This window comes from Colobus angolensis, unplaced genomic scaffold (genome assembly GCF_000951035.1).
Source record: "Colobus angolensis palliatus isolate OR3802 unplaced genomic scaffold, Cang.pa_1.0 Scaffold2, whole genome shotgun sequence".
In the NCBI taxonomy this organism is placed as follows: Eukaryota; Metazoa; Chordata; class Mammalia; order Primates; family Cercopithecidae; genus Colobus; species Colobus angolensis.
The window spans coordinates 2,164,035-2,178,653 of record NW_012115154.1 but is presented as its reverse complement, the minus strand read 5'-3'; the positions used below and the strand labels follow the sequence as shown (position 1 = coordinate 2,178,653).

The following is a 14,619-nucleotide window of genomic DNA, read 5'->3' as shown; positions in this document are numbered from 1 at the left end:
ATTCCCAAAGTTAAAAACTCAACAATAAATATCCTTACTATTTTATTCCTTCAAAGTCATACTTTCTTTGTTATTTGGAACAAATACTGTGACTCCTTTTCTATATATATATATATGTCACATATTTATGTGACTCCTTTTCTATATATATGTATATATATAAAACCTATATAGATATATGTCTGGCTCTCCTTTCAGAGAGACACTTTATCTTTTTTTTTTTTTCTGAGACAGAGTCTCGCTCTGTCGCCCAGGCTGGAGTGCAGTGGCCGGATCTCAGCTCACTGTAAGCTCTGCCTCCCGGGTTTACGCCATTCTCCTGCCTCAGCCTCCCGAGTAACTGGGACTACAGGTGCCCGCCACATCGCCCGGCTAGTATTTTTGTATTTTTTTTAGTAGAGACGGGGTTTCACCATGTTAGCCAGGATGGTATCGATCTCCTGACCTCGTGACCCACCCGTCTCGGCCTCCCAAAGTTCTGAGATTACAGGCTTGAGCCACCGCGCCCGGCCACTTTATCTTGTTTATTGCATCTGCTGGTTAGTGTTATGTGTCAACTTGGAAGATGTTTGGGGGAGATGAACATTTAAATTTGAGAACTTCAAGAAAGCAGACTGCCACCCATAATATAGGTGGACTTTATCCAATCAGTTGAAGACCTCAAGAGAACAAAAAGATCAGCCTTTGGATTTCATCTGCACCACTGAAAGCTCCATTGCAAAATTATGACTGAGACAATGAAAGAGATTTAACCTAACTGACTCCATCTTGCTTCTAACCTCCAAACTGTCCTTGTTCAGTCTTGGGCACAGGCTGAACTAACTTTGGGAGGAACTTAGTTTACACTTTGAAACAAAGATGATAACAGCCCTTTCCCAAAACCAACCTCCTTCTTGCCTGCGGACTAGACGGCCTTTGTAGGACTAACAAATCAGCCACAAGATTAGAAATTATGGTTTAGGGGTCATGCAGCTGGAGGCTACAAGATTCTGACCCTCCCTAAACTGTTCCTGAGATGAGTGCTTGAGATATTTTGCAGAGCCTGCACTTGATGGATCAGCTGGCACCACCCAGATTGATAAACTAGTTCATCTGATCCTGTGGCCCCTATCCAGGAACTGACTTAGTACAAGAAGACAGCTTGACTCCCTATGATTTCATCTCTGACCAATCAGCACTCCCGACTCGCTGGCTTCCCCCTACCCACTAAGTTGTCCTTAAAAACTCTGATCCCCAAATGCTCAGGGCAATTGATTTGAGTAATAATAAAACTGTGGTCTCCTGCACAGCTGGCCCTGTGTGAATTATTCTTTCTCTACTGCAATTCTGCTGTCTTGATAAATCGGCTCTGTCTAGGCAGTGGGCAAGGTGAACCCATTGGGATTTCCTGGCTGCCTGGCTCACACTGCAGATTTGGATTTGCCAGTCCCCATAACCCATGTGTGCCAATTCCTTATACTAAATCTCTTTAAGAGATGGGGTCTTGCTGTGTTACACAGGCTGGGGTGCAGTGGGGCAATCATAACTCACTGCAGCCTTGACCTCCTGGGCTCAAGCAATCCTCCTGCCTCAGCCCTCCTGAGTTGCTGAAACTATAGGCATGAAACCCTACACCAGGCTAATTTTTTATTTTTTGAGGAGATAGGGTCTCATTATGTTGCCCAGGCTGGTGTTAAACTCCTAGGTTCAAGCAATCCTCCCGCCTCAGCCTCCCAAAGTGCTGGGATTATAGGTGTGAGCCCAACCCTAAATCTCTTTCTATACATATACACATCCTATTGATTCTATTTCTCTGGAGAACCCTGACTAACACTCTATGACTCACCCTGTTTTCAAAATGTATACTTGAATTCCTTTTCAGATATATACTGTAAGTTTGTTTATTCACACGTACAAGGACCTTCCACTGTGGATCAAAAAAAAAACAAACAAACCCCACTTTCTAGAAAGAGGTAGAGACATAGAGTTGGGAGGAATCTTGCATAGTACATAGGTATAAAAAAGACTCCATTACAAGTTTGTTCAGAATTGGGATTAAGTGGTTTCCCTCCACCCCATTCTGGCTGGTGATGCTACTTTGGTTTCTTGCTGCATGTGGATTTCCTAATAAGTAGCAATAGTCTTACTCCAGAAACCTCAGGGTCTGTGGTTTTATTTCTGCAGGAGAGAGAGTTTCTGTGGAGACTATGTATGTGTCCATAAAAAGGGTTCTCATATCTGCGGGCATGTTAGGGGGGTGATTGTGTTGTGGGGGAAGTATCTGATGGGATGGAGGAGGCACCTGTGTTGGGGAGGGTGTGCAGGTCTATGTGTTGTACCTATCAGAGCAGGAAGGTATGACTGTCCACAGTAAGGGTGTGCCAAGGCTGTCTGTCAGTAGGCCTGCTGCAATGGAGGATGGTGGGCAGGCTGTCTGGGTGGCTACTGTGTAGAGGGCGGTTCTGTGTACGGAGGGCTGAGTGTCTGTGGGTGATTGGCAAAGCTGACAATGTGTCATGAGTTTGTCATCTCTAAGTTTGTTTCTCTTCATGAAACAGTTTCAAGCTTACATTAAAGGAAAAGAGATCAGAAGCACAATTCAAGTTCAAGAAAATTATGTTATCCTGAAGTATATGTATATATTATCAGAATCTGTAAAAATAAGTACTTCTCAAACACAGGAGGATTTTTGTAGAGGTAGTAAAATTCTAAGACTAAATATAGTATAGAAGTGTAGTGACTTTTTAGACTAGGAATTGAACCAGACTAGATTACAGATCTGATAAGGTATGAAACACCAGAGAGCAGATGGGGTTCTGAGAACAGATGAACTGACATGAGAAAAAAATGCCTCATACTCCAACAAGAGAAATTAACATTAATTTTGGGAACTAGTTGTCTTTCAACCTAAAGAGTCCTAAGAGAATGCTTCTTACTAATATCAAGATAACTTCTCAAATCTCTACTGAGGCTTTTAAAAACAAAGTCCCAGCGTATTCTTAATCAATTAAACTGAACTGCCAAAATATAGCCCTAGGAAAGAAAATTATAAAGAATTTCCAAGATGTTCTTTTGACAAGGTTAGAGGAAAACAGGGATCATACGTTTTTCTCACTTATATGTCTCCACAAACACAAGAGAAGTCCAGAAAACACGCACCATGTATAGAGTTGGCCATTCAAAATTAAACTCATGGAAACTGCAAAGCCTATGCTGAAATGGTCCATGATTTTGTACAATGAAGAATAAGCCAGGTCCATTATTTTAGGGGTGGGAACAGAGGAAGGAAGAAGGAAAAAGAAGGGGAAAGAGGGAAGAGGATATATAGCTATAAGGGAATCACCAGTTGGGTGGTAATCGTTCAAAAGCAGAAACACAGATGAGTCCCTCATCTGATTGTTCAGTGGGCTTCAGAAAAGAAAAGGAAGTGGTGTAGGATTTACTTGGTGATAGAAACAGTGAAGATATAAACAAAAATAAGGGCCATGGTGAAGTAAAAACAAAAGGTTTACAGATTCATTGGTCGTGATGAAAATATGAACTCCTCTTTCAGTTTAACTGAAGTCATGGGCAGATACATATTGACATTAGCATATACTTTCAACAGATAAAACATGCTAGGATTATGAGGGTTCCCTTTGTATGTGAAGGTCAAGAAGGAAGAAATAAGTTGTTTTGAAGAAAATGAATTCAAAGACAAGAGTGTTTTGAATTACTATCAATAACTAGATTGTCAGGGTTTCAGTAGAAAACAAACAAATGAAAAAACCCAAAACTTAAACAAGATTGCTCTGAGTGCCTGTGAAATGGACTAACACATGGTAATTACCTTGACCTTGTTAAAACAGTCCTCAAAGAAGTTAGGGATCATCTCCCATCTTCTAGCAAGGGCTTCCATCTGCATTAGTGAACTGCTTGGCCTCCAGGACTGAGAACTTCTCAAACAGGAACATGACCATGGAAGGTAACATGTCCAGAAAAAGCCAACTAAATGGGACGCACCATATTGAAATGGTGCTTAGGGCTGTAACAATTAGAAAGCACCACAGATAATACACAGAAAGAGTACTCTCTGGACAGAATACCCAAATCTCCAGACATACGTAATTTACAAGCTTTGTGCACCATCGGTTCTGTAAGAACTGTTTTTCTTGAGTAAATCTGACTAATAACAGTAGCAGCAATTGATAAACACAGATCACAAGAATTTTTCATACTGCTTTCGTTCTATTTCCTTAAAATGCCTACTCATTCATTTTTATCGGAAACTTAACAATATTTTCTCCGAGACCATAAAATAAAAAAGCATGTGAAGAATGATGTATTAAGCACTTTAAGAAAAAAAAACCCAATATGAACTCACCTCTCATAACAAGCATAAAATTTAATTCTTCCTTTTTTTATTTATAACTATTTCCTAACATTTTTGCCAGAGAACGTGTATTTCTTATGCAATAAAAACAAAGGAAAACATTCTTACCGTGTTTACCATTTCATCAAAAACTTCTTGAGAGATGAAATGATAATCAACTCGATCCCCTTCTCCAAAGTAAGGTGGTCTTGTGGTATGACAGGCCCTGAAATGATAAAACAGATGATCCTAGTCTATTTGTAACTGGAAATTCAAAATGGAAAAGGTTTCAGTATAAAGTATATTTTAAAAAATGAAGTTAATCCACAAATCATAAATCATAAAGTAATACAGTTGTGAGAATATGTTGGTTTCAAAGTGCTAGATTATATTCAGTTGCTATCATCTATAAGGATTATACAAAATTTGGATCATCCATACCAAATTTTTACTCATTATTACTTATCACCTTCTGAACCTCTTCCTCTGCCATCATGTAATAATACTTTAAGAAGTAAATCAATACTTATCATTTAACTATTTTCCACCCACCTGCTTTCATGTTTAATGTATGAGCCTTTTCCACAGGCTGTCCGTCTCTCCTTCCACCTGGCTGGCCTACTCGTTTCTTAGGACTCAGTTTAAATGTCACCCCCCCAAAAATCCTTTCCTGACCTCTATGGCTGGATTATTCATCACTTTATATTTCCACAGCCTCAGTGTCTGTGCCAATTGCATTCCAATTGTATGTTCAGGGCCCATTCCCTCCACCACTTGAGGGCAAATCTGTCTCATGTGCCCTGCGCTTGGTCCATATCAACACTGTGTATAAACCTCCTGTGGCAATCCATGGTGCCAATGCTGAACGGAAGTCTCAACTCAACCAAAGAGGCCTTTTCTCTCCGCTATCTGAAATAGCCTCCCCATCCCACCACACCGCTCAGCTACTGTCTATCACCAGAATTGCTTTCTTTTATATATTTATCTGGTTTTTTCCCATCTTCCCCAGCAGAACATATGAATCATGAGGGGAGGACCATGTCTTATTCACCACTGCATTCCCAAAGCCTGGCACATAGTAGGCATTTGATAAATTTTTGTAAAGGGAATGAAAAATGAAACATGAGAAGTGGATAACAGCTGCTAAGAACTCCCTTTTATAGATGACTACAAAAATGACTCCTCTAAGGTCACACAGCAGGCCAGTGTTGGCCCTACAACAAGAATATGGTGGTCCCAACCACCAGGACTCTTGAATTCATATAATTCTGCCTTCCACTGTTAAGTGCAGGAAATGCAAACTGATTTTTAGATTTTCCTGCAATTTTAAAAATAGGAGATGAGAGCCAGGCACAGTAGCTTATTCCTGCAATCCCTGTACTTTGGGAGGCCAAGGCAGGAGGATTGCTTGAGCCCAGGAGTTCAAGACCAGCCCAGGCAACATAGTGAGATTCTGTCTCTACAAAGAAAATTTTAAAATTAGCCAGGTGTGGTGGCACGTCCCTGTGGTCTCAGCTACTCAGGAGGTTGAGGTGTGAGGCTCACTTGAGCCCAGGAGTTTGAGACTGCAGCGAGCCATCATTGCCCTATTGCATTCCAGCTGAGGTAACAGAGCAAGACCCTGTTTCAATAAATAAATAAGAAAATAAGAGATGAGACTAGCTAGACACTTGACATGTTATTTCATTTATTTCTTACAAAAACCATGAGCTAAGTATTATTTCTTATTTTTATTTTATAGATAATGAAACTGAGGCACAGCTATTAAGGAATGTTACTAAGTAGCAATGCCAAGATGACTCAAAAGTCAAGTCTTGTTAATATCATACTAATTCAGACAGTAAAGTTGCAACCTCGAAAGGCTCTTCATTGCAAAGTCAAAGACAAATAAGTGTTTATAATTCATACCACTGCTCCCTTTCCATTCTACTCAAGAATTAACTGTACTAATAAATTTTAAGGTCTTAACATCATATTTAAATTATATACTCAGGAAAGAGAGCACATTCTAAGAGAAGGCTGTCAAAACACCATGGCATTTGTTTTGTTGTTTGAATACATTGGCATTTCTTCACACGCCTTAGCAGAGACCTGACACCCTCTGTCTATTGGCGTCCTTGACAGTCAGGGAAGATAAATCAATAGCTTGGCACCCTTGCAGCAAACTCTTAGCATAGCCTTTACACATTATGCTGAACTTACAGTTCTCAACAAAGGAATTGAGTGGCAAGAATTTCTTCTGAATTTCTCAAAGGAAGACAAAACAAAGGAGCAATTTGAAGCTTCTAGGCAGGTAAATAAAGAGATGGTTCCACTGGTGTGCAGAATGCTGATGACAGAACCTGCAGCCACTGCAGACTTTCTATTAAGAAGAACCTAAGATGATCTGTGTTTTTGAATTTGTCATCCAATTTCCACATATACAAATGTTCACTGTGTTATATGCCGCCCAAATATGAACATCTCAAAAAGAAAATGCTTCACAGTGAAGGCAACATTTCACTCAACTTACATAGGAAAAATGATACCAAATTCTAGACAAAGAAATTTGCTCGAGCCAGGACTTTCAAAATTCTTCTTTTCCCTTGTCTAAATCTTTCCGCAGGTTCATTATTTACTAATTAATTTACTAGTTAAATTATGGTTTGTAATAGGAGCCATAATTCCAGTAATTTCACTTAACACAGAAAAGGACTGAGTTAGAGATGAACCCCAGACTCCAACTCTGGTCCTAAAAGTCTAAGGGTGCCAATTCATGGCCAGGTGTCACTGAAGCTACTACCAAACCGAATTCACAGAAAGGAGATGACCAAGAGGAAAAGGAATTGAAAGGCCTGGCCAAATAATGAAATCCCAAAATATCCAGGGAAATGTAACAGGAAGAAAAGATATCTAAGAAGAGCTAGCAGGTGGATGAGGAAGTAGAATTTTTTTCAGTGTCATTCAGAAGCATGCAGATTTAGAATCTTAATTCTGAACCAGATTGCCTCAGGAAATAATGAACTTGTTACTGCAAATATTTAGGCAGAGGCTTGGCTCTGAGCACATCTGAATTCAAGCATATTACAGCACATCACATTATTAGGAAGTGAGCTCTATCAATGGGTAGCCACAAAAGCCCAGGTATTCCTAGAGGAATGTGGGAGGTAAATGAAATTGGTCTGAACACCCAGTGCAGATATATGTCAATAGCTTGCTGGACACAATTTAAGTGATCCTCCACACAAAAGATTCCAGCACATACTGTATCTAAGTATCAAACTCCATGAAGCCACTACTCTGCTTTTCAGTAACTACACTTTTCAGTAACTACACACCATTTTCTGACTCATGCTATCATCACCTGTCACTACATTCTACCTGGTCTTCTTGTCTCCAGACTTCCTTCCCTAAGCCCTTTCCCAAACTGCCACCAGGATATGGTTTTTAAAATGCAAATGTGATCACATAATTCCCCTCCCTGTTTAGAAATCCTTTATGACCAGACCCCTGTCTGTCCTTCCAGTCTTAACTTTTGCCATCTCCCTTGATAGTCCAAGCTGAGCCATATGCTGTACTCTCTGCCTAGAATACACCCCCAACTCAAGCCCCACTTCCCACGTCTCTTTTATTTCTATCTCAGAGGCTCTTTACCTCCCTCATCATAGCACCCATCAAACGATCTTGTGAGCATTTACCTGTTTAAATCCCATACTACTTTGTAAGCTGCCAGGAGGAGAAGACCCATACCTGTTCATTTCACAGTGTCATCACCCACATATAGCATTTGCACAGTGCTTGATAAATATTGAATAAATGAACCATTCTACAAATTTGTCACATGTGTATAAACAGACACATTAGCTGAGATTGCATTTAGATTGCTGCAGCTCATATCATATCATGTAGCTAAATAGCTGTGGTCTTTTATTTTACTGTATTACAATGCTAAAAATAAAAATAGAGATGGCTATAAAATAAAGATCTAAGAAAGAATAAAGTCTTTCTTTCAGGGCCATTCAGATCACTTTCATGGCCTTAAATCTAGAAGATAGACAGGCATGCTGATATTGTTTTGTATTGCTCTCATTATCTGGCACTTTTCCAGGAAGTCACTGATTTGTGGGTGCTCAGCTAGAAATCAACAGAGAGACTTTGAAGAAAGTAAATGCATATCTCCAGGTCACCCATAACTAATACTGGTAAAGAAAGAACATTCAACATATTTCTAAAACCAAGAACAAATAGTAAAATCAAAACCTAACCACAGCAAAATCTCTCAGCCACACCAATATTTGTTATGTGACTGAGTTACGTTTTCAACATTTATATAACTGGATATGCAACTTAGTGTGCGAAACTTTCATTGAATGTCTCGATATTGGGTCGATGCAATTTAGAAAGGAAGTAAAATACCAGGAAAAAATTAAACGAGGAAGAGGGAAAGAAATGATTCAAGCAAATGGTGGAGAAAGTGCCTTTGTAAATGCTTTTATGTTTCACCATGAGACTCTATTCATGCCTTTTTTCTTTTTACATAATTAAAAATCAATAAAACTTATGTTGGATAAAGAATAATAGAAAAGAAAATCTAAACAAGAGCAATGACTTGCCCTTGAGAATATGAGAAGGCGCTTTGGTTTTATTTTTAAATTTTAACTAGAAAGTTGCTGCATATAAACGTAGCACTATCTTACTTTCTCAATGGATAAAGTAACTAGCTATCTAACACTCTTTTTCATCTGATACATAGTCTTTTATCCATGCCTTGATGAAATTCTTAGAATAATTTGCCATTGAACAAACCTTGACCTCTGCCTTCATGAGGATGACAGTGAATGGTTGGATGGTGCTTCTGAACCTCTGAGGGAGGTAGATGAATGAGTTTGTAGTTGGGAGGGGGCCAGTTAGGAGTGTCTTTCTACTCACCGCTAATTCCAGCCAGAAGAGAAAAATAGCAGTGGCAGCAGTAACAGTACTGGAGCATGAAGCTAATTTTAGGATTCTGTTTGGCCATCTAGTGCCTCCACCTAAATTTCATATAGCACTAATTATCTAAGGTCTGAATCCCCCATTAGATTACAGATTTCATTAAGGCAAGGACCTCACCCGTCTTGTTCCTGCTGTACCCTCAGGGACTAGCACAAGAGAGGAAATCAATAAGTATTTATTGAAAGAATGAACAAGTGATGAATCCATTCATCTCTGCATAGCTCCATCAGTGGAGGTTGGGGAAAATCACCCATGCTTCTTATTATAGTAATTTCTATGATATGTTGCACACAATGCCATTAATTCAGCCAACCATTTACTCAATCAGTCAGTCGGTTATTTAACAAATTATTTATTACACACATGTTAAGTGTCTGGCCACATACTGGGCATTGAGAACTCAATGGTGAACAAGGCTGACATGAGCCCTACCCTCAATGGGCTACATACAAGTAAGGAAAGCAGACATTAAATCAACTCATTACAAGCCTGATGGATAAACATTCTAATTAGGGAAATAAAAGATTTAATGAAAATGAGTAATTGGGAGGCCTCGCCAGATAAGAATGTAAGGGCAGATTGGCTCCAAATCTTGATGATGAGTCAATAAACACCTCTAAAAGCATATCCAACAAAGCATGTCTTGGCAGTAGCATATCACAGAGAAATAAACAGGACTGGGCTACCAACCATTTGCTACATAACTGGGATCAGAGATGTGAAAGGAACTGGAGAAAACCTTGGTTCCTCATAGGTCACTTTGGTTTGCTAAAAAGTTCCAAATTTATGCATTAGAAAATAGCATATACCCTTTCGCCCTAGTTTGACCTTGTATTCATTGTGTTCAGCTTATCTTTTACAACAGGTTCAGTACAGCCACAGAAACATAATGTACTCTATATTTTTATTCTAACACTAAGTTTTAATTTATTTTTGTTACTTCAGGGTATTTAAAATATATTAATCAATAAATTTTTCCATAGTGTTTGTGGCCTAGAGTTGTTCAAATAAAGGATGTAATTTTAAATATCTAAATAAATGGACCTGTTTGAAATAGTGTTTACATTGTTTGAACATGTGTAGCTTCAGGGAAGGAAGTTTTTTTTTTGTAATAGCATTAGGAAATAATTTGCGCTTATTTTTCTGGCTGTCCTATATATCTTTGTAGTCACATCCTCAGTTCCCTGACAGGCACCACTAATCTAAAAGTAATTTATTTGCCATACATAAAAAATACAAGAGGAAACCAGTTTAAGAGATGACAGACAATTCTAAATTTGAGTCAACAAAACCTCTGAAAAAAATCTTTTTTTTTTTTTTTTTTTTTTTTGAGATGGTTGCTCTGTCACCTAGACTGGAGTGTAGTGGTGCAATCTTGGATTCTCATATCTCAGCCTCCCAAGCAGCGGGATTACAGGTGTGCGCCAACACACCCAGCTAATTTTTATACTTTTAGTAGAGACAGGATTTTGCCATGTTGGCTAGGCTGGTCTCGAACTCCTGGCTTCAAGTGATCCACCCCCACCTCAGCCTCCCAAATAACTGGGATTAAAGGCATAAGCCACTATCCTCAGGCTCTAAAAAACTTTTTAAACTCAGTTGGAGTTTTGTGTGTGTGTGTGTGTGTGTGTGTTTTCTGATGGTTCTAGTTTTTTGGATATGTTCCTCTATTTTAACTGGGTCATTAAGACATCACTAAGCAAAATATTTGCTCCAGAAAACTTGAAGTGTATTGAATGCTAACCTGAAGGAAAGAAAAACAAAAACTTGCTGCCCATTCTTCCTTCCTCCTGAAATACATCTCAAAAGAGGAAGACCTGTCAGAGACAAAGAAGCTCAAGTGCCGTTGGCACGTGTTCCAAGCACAGAGAGGACAGTCTGTCCCTGAACACAGATCTGCCCATCACACATCACAACATGGTGATTCATGCTGTCATACTGCAAGGCAACAGGAGAAGCCTGCCTTCAAATGCCATTATGCTTAATTAAAAAGATGTTTATTTTCAAACCCTGGAGGGTGATTTGGGCTGAGACTGAATTAACTTAAGCATTTGGAAAATTAAAGTTAAAAAAAAATACAGTGTATATCACAGTATAATAAACGACAAAGAAGCTGATAAGCCTTTTATGGAAAAGGTGGGGAACAGCATGAATGAGCCATGCTGGTTTGCTTGCTTATTTTTGTGGGGAACAGGGGAGTCATTGCTGTATGTTTACTGTCTGCTTCGCAAAAGAAAAATTATTTTGTTTTGGCCAGGCGTGGTGGCTCACACCTGTAATCCCAGCACTTAGGAGGCCAAGGTGGGCGGATCACGAGGTCAGGAGATCAAGACCATCCTGGCTAACACAATGAAGCCCCGTCTCTACTAAAAGTACAAAAAATTAGCTGGGTGAGGTGGCGGGCGCCTGTAGTCCCAGCTACTTGGGAGGCTGAGGCAGGAGAATGGCGTGAACCCAGGAGGTGGAGCTTGCAGTGAGTGGAGATCACACCACTGCACTCCAGCTTGGGTGACAGAGCCAGACTCTATCTCAAAAAAAAAAAAAAAAAGAAAAATTACTTTGTTTCTTCCTGCTATATGGTAAGTTCTTCTATTGCTAGAAGTATACTTTAGCAATCATCTTTACCATATTGATTAGAATGGCACAAAAATCAAGATTCTATCGTTTCAGAACCAGGTAATCACATTGATCCAATTTTATCAATAATTTACCGTCAAGGATTAATACTCGCATGGTGCTCTGTCCTTACCAAGAGTTAATATCTATTGACCATTCAATTTACTTACCACTTTTGGTTTTGCTATAAAGTGTAACTTAAATATTAAGTTGTTTTGTACATTTCTGAACTTGCTTAAAATTAATAGCCAACATTAGCAATATCAGAGATTTTACTAGAAATGAACTGTTGATACCTCCAATAATTCAGATAAATTTCCAAGTCTTAACAAGCCAATAAACAAACTTACCCGTATCTGAAGTAAGTGCTAAACTGTCTGCAGAGGCGATGGGCAAGTTCTCGTTTCCCACAAGCTGCAGGACCAGCTAGTATCAGCATGGGATAAGGGGCATCCAGGCTAGGAAGAGTGCTACAACACAGGAGCAGAGTCAGTTCTCCTACTGCAGCCAGGGAGACAGCACATGAACTACATCCATTAGGCCATCATTAACCCGGCTGAATGAGGACTCACTATAGAAGACACTGCCTAGAAGAATAGTTGTTCTTTCCGGAAACAGATTGATTATATGTCAAAAATCATATTCAAAGCATAGATAACAGTATAAGGTAAAATATGAACTTCTATAAATTTGCTTTAACATGACTTTTAAAGGAAAACTATTAATAATTATTGGTTCTCGATTGCTAGAGTGAAATATTCCTCCCCAAAACTGATCAATGAAAGAAATGACTGTTAAATAAGACTGTAAAGTTAAGATAAATATTCATAACTACTGAATTAGAATGCAGGTATGCAAAGCCAACTTAACAGTAATAGCTAAAATTTACCTGAGCGATTACTATGTGCCAGGAAGCATTCTAAGAGTCATACATGTATTACCTCATTTAATTATCACAAGAAGCTAATGAAGATGTTTCTGTCATTATCCCCTTTTAACGTATGAAGAAACTGAAGTACAAGGAGGTCAATTAACTTGCTCAAAGTGATAGTTAATCAGGGAGAGCTGATATACAAATGTAGGCTTGACTGCCAAGCCTGAAGACTGGACTAAAGAATGAATTCATTAATAAAATCTCCTGCAGCTGGGCGTGATGGCTCATGCCTGTAATCCCAGCACTTTGTGAGGCTGAGGCAGATCACCTGAGGTGAGAAATTCGAGACCAGCCTGAGCAACATGGAGAAACCCTGTCTCAACCGAAAATACAGAATTAGCTGGGCATGGTGGTGCACACCTGTAATCCCAGTTACTTGGGAGGCAGAAGCAGGAGAATCTCTTGAACCCAGGAGATGGAGGTTGCAGTGAGCCGAGATGGCGCCATTATACTCCAGCCTGGGCAACAAGAGTGAAACTGTCTCAAAAATAAAAATAAAAAATAAAAGAAATAAAAATAAAATCTCCTGCAACACACTGAACGATGTGTTTAGACTCCACTCATGACACAAATTATAGCAACCTAGAATAAAATATAAAGTTTTTAAAAACCACATGGCTGAAGTGTGGATTCTGTGAAGAAGGTGTAGATTCTGAGTAGAATCTGTGGAAACAATGAAACAGCATAGTTTTTCAGTCTCTCTGAATTCCCACAGAAAAACAGAAAAATTTGGGAACAAAAGCCTAAGGGAAACACATATAAGTACATGAAACGGTATCACCAAGAGCCATGGACCCACAACACCTGTGTGGTACTGGAGTCGACGCAGGAGGAAGAAGAAGGAAGCAATGGGCAGCATCTGGCAGATCTGAGAGCAAGTGAACCCCAAAACAGCCACTGGGTACCTGCCGAAAGCAGGCAGGCTGAAGCTGTATACATGCACAAAAGCCTGGACGTGAATGTTCATGACAGCTCTATTAGCAATCACCCAAAACTGGAATCAGTCCAGGTGTCTTTCAACAGGTGAGCAATTCAAGTAACCATGATACCTCCATGCCATGGAATGCTACATGGCAATAAGAAAGAATGAACAATTGATTCATGCAACAACTTGAATGGATTTCCAGGGAATTAGTCTGAGTGAAACAAATAAAGCCAATCCCAAAAGGCTATATACTGTATGATTCTATTTATATTACATGTTTGAAATAACAGCATTATAGATAGAGACAGGGACAGATTAGTGGTTTCCAGGGGTTAGGGAAGATGAGGGGGAGGGAGGTGCTATGGCTATTACAGAGTATTACAAGGGATCCTTGTGATGAAACTGCTCTATAACTTGACTGTAGTGGCGCTAAGATAAATCTATACATGTGATAAAATTGCACAGAGGTAAATAGAACTAAAGACAAAAGAGTACATGCAAAACTGGTGAAATCCGATAAGGTTGGTGGATTTCCTGGTCAATTTCCTTGTTTTAATGTTCTGCTATAGTTATGCAAAATATCACCCTTGAGGAAAACTGGGTGACTGGTTTATGGAATTTCTCTGTATTATTTCTTACAACCTCATGTGAATCTACAATTATCTCAAAATATATTTTTTTCAAAAAAATAACTAAGAAAAAGAAAGTGACAAATATTGAAAATAAGCAAAAGAGATCTTCTTCCTGAAGATGAAAACCAAAGCAAAGGAACAGAAAACAGAGGCTATACTTCAAAAAACCTTCCCTGAAATTAAAAAAAAGAACACACACAAAAAAACACTA

At 39.1% G+C, this 14,619-nt stretch overlaps 1 protein-coding gene across 1 annotated transcript in view; it reads right to left on the bottom strand.

Moving 5' to 3' along the window:
• The window catches only part of LRGUK (leucine-rich repeats and guanylate kinase domain containing), a 130,271-nt gene that overhangs the window by 60,599 nt on the left and 55,053 nt on the right, over window positions 1-14,619 (bottom strand). Inside the window, exons 11-12 of the mRNA XM_011941220.1 lie at window positions 12,268-12,387; window positions 4,460-4,556 (exon numbers count right to left, since the gene is read on the bottom strand). Coding sequence (XP_011796610.1) covers window positions 4,460-4,556; window positions 12,268-12,387 — 217 coding nt within the window. The remainder of the gene's footprint in view (window positions 1-4,459; window positions 4,557-12,267; window positions 12,388-14,619) is intronic.